We start from the raw sequence: 8,871 nt of genomic DNA on the forward strand, positions 1-8,871 counted from the left end.
ACATCGCGTACGAGCCAGTGAATTTTACGCACTACAGCTGGATGAGTCGACAGATGTAGCGGGCCTGGCACATATTCTGGTATATGTGCGGTACATTCATGAAGGGACAATTAAGGAGGACATGCTCTTCTGTAAATCTCTGGAAACAAGGGCAACTGGAGAGGACATTTTCAAAATGCTGGACACCTTTGTGACATCAAACGGACTTATGTGGACACAATGTGTTGGCATCTGTACAGATGGTGCAAAGGCCATGACCGGGAGACACAGCGGAGTAGTAACGCGCGTGCAAGCGGTTGCGCCTGATGCCACTTTGGTTCACTGCAGCATCCACCGAGAGGCTCTTGCTGCCAAGGGAATGTCTGCCAGCCTGAAGAATGTTTTGGACACAACAGTGAAAATGGTGAACTTTGTGAAAGCCAGGCCCCTGAACTCTCGCATATTTACTGCATTATGCAGTGAAATGGGCAGCGATCATGAGACGTTACTACTTCACACAGAGGTACGCTGGTTATCAAGAGGCAAAGTATTGACACGTTTCTTTCAACTCAAAGATGAACTTAAGATTTTCTTCAGTGACCATAACTTTCATTTGTCTGAATATTTGCACAAGGAAGAGTTCCTTACACGCCTGGGTTATCTGGCCGATATTTTTTCTCGCCTGAACGAACTTAATCTTGGATTACAGGGGGTTTCCGCAACCATATTTAACGTGCAAGATAAAGTTGAGGCCATGATAAAGAAGTTGAACCTCTGGTTAAACTGCACGGAGAACAACAAAACAGAGGTCTTTCCGTCAATGGATGATTTTTTGTGCGCAAATGAACTGTGTTTGACAGACAGTGTGAAACATGAGCTGGCTGCACAGCTGCGCAGGTATTTCCCCGAAACTGACAGGTCAGATAGTTGGATACGTCATCCATTTACAGCTGTGCCTGCTTCTTTATCAGTATCTGAACAGGAGAGTCTCATTGAGATTTCAACCAATGGATCCCTGAAAATTGAATTTAATGAGAAGCCACTGCCAGATTTCTGGATCGGACTGCGCACAGAACAGCCTGCGCTGGCCAAACGCGCTGTCAAGACCTTGATGCCCTTTGCCACCACGTACTTGTGTGAGAGTGGATTCTCAGCTCTGACAGCTATGAAAACAAGATACAGAGCGAGACTTTGTGTGGAGAACGATTTAAGACTCAGACTTTCTCAGATTCAGCCAAATATTGCAGAGTTATGTGCGTCCTTTCAAGCACATCCTTCTCATTAAAGCTGTGGGGAGTTTGTACTTCAGTTTGACTGTTCTAGAAATGTTTGTTACATTTATTTTTTCAAAAGTGAACTGGTGTTGCTCACTGAAAATGCTGTAAAAATGAATCTATTTGGTGAAAGATAAAATAATATAGAAATAATTTAAGGGATTTTATTTGATGTGTTATATGTATATGTGTGTGTGGGGGGGTTTACAGACAGGTTTTTGTGTGTGCGGGAGTAGGGGGTACATGGCTGGAGGTCAGATGTCTGAAGGGGTACGTGGCTGTGAAAAGTTTGGGAACCACTGGTGTAGATAGTTAGAGTTACCTTATTAATCTCAATAGGAAACTGCAATTTTAGTATATACTGTGTATGCCCTGTTATATACAACCTGCATCCTTAAGTAGAAGTATTATATTATATTAGTATATTTTTTGACATTAGGAATAGGACAGTAATGGATAAAAAGAAGTATTAAAATTGTGTTTTATTTTTGGTAGGTGGTAGGTCTGCATTATATGTAGGCAGACGGATGTAAAATAGAATGATTTTTGAAAGTAAAGAGCCATGTGCATACAAGCAAGTGTCATCTGCATAAAAATTGATAATTTGTCTGTATATTGTTAATCTACATTGTAAGCAATAATAGACCAGAACCTTGTGGTACCTCCTCAGTAATTGTTAAGTGAGGTTGACCTGAGACCATCAGATCATCTGTGTTCTAGTGGGTCCGGGGAGTCCGGGGAGTTCCTGGTGGTCCCCAGCAAAAAGGGGAATAATTTATTTTCACAATAATTCCATCCATAAGTAACACAATGACGGAATGTTTGACTATGTTGGTCATGGTCATGTTTCAAACACTTTTGTAATAAAAGATCTAAAAGCAAAAATCTCATCAAATTGGGGGTCCGTGTCCATGATCTAATTTGTGTCAGTTCAGGGGTCCTTGATGTGGAAAAGTTTGAGAACCACTGTTCTAGTTGACATGTATTAGGTGCCACAAATATTCTGAAATTCAGTACCTACTGTACATGCTTATTTTATTCTGCCCCAAGGACATATAGTCTTCTTTTAGTACTTGTTTTTGTGACCTAAAATCTAATTTTGTCCTCTGTAATTTTACACAGTAATTTCTTCATGGCCCGGTACCTGGAGGAGAAAGACATCCGCAACAGGGAGGAGGGGGAGGAGAGTCATTCACCAAACGAGTCTGAGGCGGTTCTTCCTTCTGCACCGTCAGCACAGGCTAAAGACAAAAGGACTGTTGATAAAGGTAGGGTGGTGACCGGTTGTGAATAGTACTTCCAAATATTTGGTATCAATATCATAATTTCTACAGTTGTAAAATCTTGCAGTTGAAGCTCGTTATTAAACCAAAACAACACTTTTCCACTATTAATACAGCATAATAAAATGTAGAATGTGTATTGTCTGTCTATCTGTTGTAATACATCATATTGCAGTTTATATTCCCTTGCTTCCTCAAATGACTCAACGGGGCAGCTGTGGCTCAGGAAGTAGAGCGGGTCGTCCACTAATTAGAAGGTTGGTGGTTCGATTCCTGGCTCCTCCAGTCTGTGTGTTGAAGTATGCTTGGGCAAGATACTGAACCCCACATTGCCCCTCAGTGTGTGATTGTGATGAATGAATGTGTGAGTGAATGGCGGAATGTGAGAAGTATTTTAAAGCACTTTGATAGGTCAGTAAGACTACAGAAGCGCTATATAAGTGCAAGTCCATTTACCATTGTGCTGGGTGACATATTGCTTCACTTTGATAAAACTGGCTGCTGTAGTTCTTTTCAGCTCATTAAAGTAGCAAAACATTATAAACACTGAGCATGTGCAGTGAAGTTGACATTGAGTTGCTCTCCAAAGACTGACCACAAATTTAGGAATTTTAAGTAATTTTAAGTAATTATATTGTTATTCAAATCTTTATTATTATTAGTGTGAATGCTGCAGCACGGTCTCTAACTACTCCTTCATACTTTGTCCTACAGAAACCGTTCAACTATCAAAACGTTCGGCTTTTTCTGTAGATTATTGGATGTATTCAATTTCTTGATATTTGATATTTTTGATATATTTATATATATTTTTTGAAATATTAAGCTTTTTATGACATTTTTTTGCCATTCAAATGAATGGAGACCATATTCAAATCCTTGAAAAGTTCAGCCTCTTTAAACTTTAACTACTTCAGCATACTTTCAGCTAAAGACATCATTCAACGTTTAAAATGTTCTGAAGAAATTCAGCTATTAAACTTGTATTCAAATTCATTATATCTTCAACAGTTTTTGAATTACTACAGTTTTAGTTTAATGATTTCTGAGTTTATAATGGGTGTGTATTGCATGGAACGTTCAGGGCTAGAGTGGATGACATCATCGCTAAAGTGGGAGAAGCTCTAAAATTTGTCTGAAAAAAATCTGTGTACCTCGTCTTTATGGCCACATATTTCGATCTTGACACATCATTTCTTCCTCATTAGTAGACAAATTTGTCCTGTTTCATATAAAGTGACTACCTTAGCAGAGAGACTAACAGAATTTAAACTGTCAGCCTCAAACTGATGGGAGTACCCTCCAACTGTCTTATAAACTGCGATACAAATTCAGGAGCTGATTTCAGGAGAAAACCAGGCAGACCCTATATTGTAACTCGCTCCTATTTCCACATTTTTGGCTCTAAAAACACCAAAACCACAAAGAGGTGTTCAGGAGAGTCTTGTGGCGCTGCCCATGTGATAATTTTGCTGATATTATGTACTGTTTTGTATTTAATGGCAGGAGGTTGAGAAGTTTGCTGACCCCTTTCTCCCATAGATTTTTATGAGCGCTGTCTTCAACAGCCAGACTCTCTCTCTTACATACACACACACACACACACACACACACACACCGGAGACACACACACCGGAGACACACACATATATACACACATGTGCACACGCACACACAAACAGACACATAGAAATGTAGACAGGTAGACAGACGGGCAGATAGACAGATAGATAGACACAGTTTAATTCAGGAAACATTTGGCTGTTAACTTCAGTTTGAATTTCATTCTGATTGGTGGATTACCTTTAACCAGTGTTTTCCAGGTGCTGCCTCTTTCGAAGACAGGTGGTCACCTAGTGAGACAGCATTGTCACCATGGCAACCTTTAAGATGAGGGAGCACACATCTGGGTCAATTAACCTGATTTGAGAGTCCTCTGATATCTTTGGTGTTTATCAACCACTTAACTGACATTTGTGCAGTGATTTACACACATCTCAACTGGTTTCACTGGAAATATGTTTCAGTCCACTTTTAATCAGGAAGCAATCGGCAGTTCATTTTAGTTAGTCATTTTAACTGACACAGAAACACACATGAATACAGACAAGCAGAGAGCTACACAGACAGACAGATAGATAGACACACACATGCACACACACACGCACATACGGAGGCACGCGGAGGCACACGCACGCGGAGGCACACGCACGCACACACGCACACACACACGCACGTACACACGCATGTATGGAGGCATGCGGAGGCACGCACACACACACACACAAACATACACACACGAACTGGAGACACATTTCTAAGGCATTTTATTCCTACTTCCACCTTTGGCAGTAAATAATTTGGCTTTCAGCTGTTGAAAACAACATGTTTCAGTTCTCAGCTTTTGCAGCTAATGGACTTCAGCTCATCCAGTTTAACATTTTGGCATCAAATTTTCCAACAACTCAGGCCTCAATACATTCAATCTCCAGGGTACAAGTTCTGCTTTTAATCTTCAGCTATTGCTTAAGCTACTTCAGCATTGCTCCAGCAGTTGCTAAAATGTCTAAAAATGACACACAGCGTAAACTGCGATTTTGTGTAAACCGTAATAGTTGTCAAAATACCAATTTAACCCAAAAGAGTCTCAAGTCTTGTGACCCGTTTAATGTTTCAACCATGGTACTACGTTGAAGTATGACGCAGCAATAGAGCTCCAAAGTTGGTTGTTTTAAAGATGTCTCCCCATTCATTCTCTATGGGACTTTTTTGCCTTTCATCACCATTTACGTTGCCATGGTTACTCAAATTGCTTAGAAAAGTCATAGCACACCATTCCAGATTGAGCCGCATGCATTGATATATATATTGTCTGGGTTTTCTCAAAGCTGCGAGACTAGTGATGTGCTCAAATTTTGATACGTAAGAGAAATAAGACGAATAAGTATGCAGAATAATAATATATGCCTTCAATGCTATTGCATTGCAGGCACATAATTATTTCTACAACTACTAAAAATGATAACCAGATCTATAACATCCATGAAATAACAATTTAATGAAGGTTGTTGGAGTTGGTTCGACAATATACAAAAGTTTGTATGAGTGTCTGTGTGTAAGACAGAGACGGAATGAGAGTGTGTGTGGGAGAGTGAGTAGAAAAAGGATTATGAAGCTTCAGCTTCCAACGTGGCCTCTAAACAAATCTTAACAAATTTAAGGAGTGTTAATGAGCCCAATGTTAAAGTGTGGTTATATGCGGCATTTAAGCAGAGAGAGAGAGAGAAAGAGAGATAGACAGAGAGAGAGAGAAAGCGAGAGAGAGAGAGAGCATAGAAGCTCTATCTGTATTGAAACAAAACTTAACTATTACTAATGTTCAGCCCAGGACGTGACTGAAGGTTCAATCCTGTGTCTCCTGGCTCGTCAGCTCGGTCGGGTTGTGTGTCTCTGGCTGGGTGTTAAAAATTTGAGGGGTTCCAGAGAGTTCTTGACATTTGATAATAAAAGGGAATCCATTGTCTTTTACTTCTCTTTGTCACAGCCTGCTATGCCGATTTCTCACTCTCCACTCTGCCACACCTCCTAATCAGCTTCACTGTCTTCACCTGTTGACCCCAGCTGCACTCGATCCCCAATCAGACCAATATATATACATCCCCGGTTCACTCGCTCCTTGCCAGATTGTTCTCAGCGTCATGCTTGACTTTCCAGCGATTATCTCTGGACTGGCTTCTTGTTTTCGACTCTGCTCACCCCTGACCATCCTGCCTCGTCTCTGCCCTGGTAAATACCTTAGCCTTCTGTCCCCGACCACGAGTTCTGCCTGTGCTATTCCTGGTCCCCGTCTGCCCGTCCCTGTGGCTGTTTGGCGTTCTCCAGCTCCCTCGACAACATCTCCAGCCTGCTCCCTAACGCTCAGCACCGCTAGCCCCAGCCTTCGGGTCCAAGAACTTTCCCCTTTGTGTGTGAGCTCAGTCACCTCGCTCCACTCACTGGACCCCCAGCTCTCCAGCCCCGGACCCCATCCTCGACTCCTCATACCCACCTGTGTGTGGGTCATCACCGACTCGCTTCGAGAGGATTGAGAGCGCCCTCCAGCAGCATGAAGCCATGATTGTCACCTCACAAGCTGAAGAAAGACGTTCTGCAGCAGTCCATGAGCAGGCGCTAACAGCTTTAGCCGCAGGCGCTAACAGCTTTAGCCGCAGCAGCTAACGACTGCCTTGAACCGGGCACCTGTTCCGGATCCTTCCCCAGCTCCAACGACTCACTGCCCAGAGACGGCCCTGAGCCCCAGGTGGGAACCCCAGAAAGGTATGCGGGGGACCCTGAGACCTGTGGTCCATTCCTGACAAACTGTTCCCTGTTGTTCTCTCTGCAACCCCTCACGTCCACCACCATTAAAGATGGTGGTGGACGCCTCCGACGTGGGAGTGGGGGCTGTCCTATCCCAGTGTGCAACCTCGGACCAGAAAATTCACCCCTGCGCCTTTTTCTCTCGGCATCTGTCCCCTGCCGAGAGAAGTTATGACATCGCAACCGGGAGCTCCTGGCTGTCAAGTTGGCATTAGAGGAGTGGCGGCACTGGCTTGAGGGGACCAAGCAACCTTTTCTGGTATGGACTGACCATGAGAACCTTGAGTACATCCGTACGGCCAAGACTCTTAACTCCCGTCAGGCCCTGTGGTCCCTTTTCTTCACCCGCTTCAATTTCTCCCTCTCCTACTGTCCTGGGTCCCACAACGTCAAGCCTGATGCCTTGTCACGCCAGTTCCAGGGAGAAACAGACTCTGCTTTGGGGCCCAACCCGATCCTCCCTGCTCCCTGCGTTGTTGCCACCCCGACCTGGGAAATCAAGGAGAGGGTGAGGTCCGCCACAGAGGGTCAGCCTGGACCCAGCGCTTGCCCCCCGGACTGCCTGTTTGTTTCTCCAGCCCTGTGGTCCGAGGTGCTTCAGTGGGTCGCCTCCAAGCTCACCTGTGATCCTGGGATCCAGAGAACATGGGACGTCCTCCGCCAACAGTTCTGGTGGGCCACCCTGGAGGACACACGGGAATTTGTGAATGCTTGCCCTGTCTGCAATCAGCACAAGCCCTCCTATCAGGCTCCATCTGGTCTTCTGCAACCCCTGCCGGTGCCTCATCGTCCATGGTCCCACATCTCTCCAGACTTCGTCACTGATGTGCCCCCATCAGATGGCAACACAGTTATCCTCACGGTGGTGGACAGGTTCAGCAAGATGGCCCACTTTGTGCCCCTGGCCAAACTGCCATTGGCCAAGGAAACTGCCCAGCTGGTCCTGCTCCACGTCTTCCGCCTGCATGGTCTCCCTGTCAATGTGGTGTCCGACCGGGGGCCCCAGTTCTCCTCGGTTTTTTGGAGAGAGTTTTGCTGTTTGATGGGAGCCACTGCCAGTCTCTTCGCTGGGTTCCATCCCCAGTCCAATGGGCAGACTGAGCGGAAGAACCAGGAGATGGAGACGGCCCTTCGCTGCATGGTCTCCCGGAATCCTTCCTCCTGTTCGCAGCAGCTCCTGTGGGTGGAGTACGCCCATAACTCCCTCACCAGCTCTGCCATGGGCCTCTCGCTATTCCAAGGTGCCTACGGCCACCGCTCTTCCCAGCCTTGGACAAGAAGGTTTCCTGTCCCACGGTCCAAGCCTTCGTCCGCTGCTGTTGCCGAACCTGGGTCCAGGCACGCATTGCCCTTCCAGCGCTCCGTGAGTCGCTACACTGCTTCGGACAACCGGCAACGCTCTCCTGCTCCGGTCTACCAGGTTGGCCAGAAGGTGTGGCTCTCCATCTGGGACCAACCCCTCCGGGTGGAATCCAAGAAGCTGGCTCCCAGGTTCATCGGCCCATTCCCCATCCTGAGGGTCATCAGTCCAACGGCGGTGAGACTGAGGCTCCCGCACACCATGCGCGTCAATCCCACCTTCCATGTTTCCAGAGTGAAGCCGGTCAGAGGGAGTCCGTTGGTGCCCAATATTCCGCCTCCACCTCCCTCTTGGTTCATCGATGGTGGTCCATCCTTCTCCGTCCCACGTTTGGTGCGCTCTCGTCGCCGTGGCCGTGGGATCCAGTATCTGGTCGATTGGGATGGTTATGGTCCTGAAGAAAGGTCCTGGATCCCAGCTCGTCACATCCTTGATCCTCGCATCATCGCTGATTTCCACCAGTGTCACCCCGACCAGCCCAGTAGGACATCAGCTCCCCCCAGGAACCTTCGCCGGAGAGTCCTCCATGCTCTTCCACCCATCACTCCCAATGAGGAGGAGCCTTCCGTCACCAGAGAGGGGCCGTCATCAGACAGGGGGGCTCCCTCCACCAGAC

The 8,871-nt window shown here is 46.0% G+C and overlaps 1 protein-coding gene across 1 annotated transcript in view; it reads left to right on the top strand.

Moving 5' to 3' along the window:
- The window catches only part of eno4 (enolase 4), a 35,104-nt gene that overhangs the window by 8,782 nt on the left and 17,451 nt on the right, over positions 1-8,871 (top strand). The window contains exon 4 of the mRNA XM_023430569.2: positions 2,376-2,521. Coding sequence (XP_023286337.1) covers positions 2,376-2,521 — 146 coding nt within the window. The remainder of the gene's footprint in view (positions 1-2,375; positions 2,522-8,871) is intronic.

Source organism: Seriola lalandi, unplaced genomic scaffold (genome assembly GCF_002814215.2).
Source record: "Seriola lalandi dorsalis isolate HSWRI2012SDOR001 ecotype SW California unplaced genomic scaffold, Sedor1 jcf7180002054907, whole genome shotgun sequence".
Taxonomy (NCBI): Eukaryota; Metazoa; Chordata; class Actinopteri; order Carangiformes; family Carangidae; genus Seriola; species Seriola lalandi.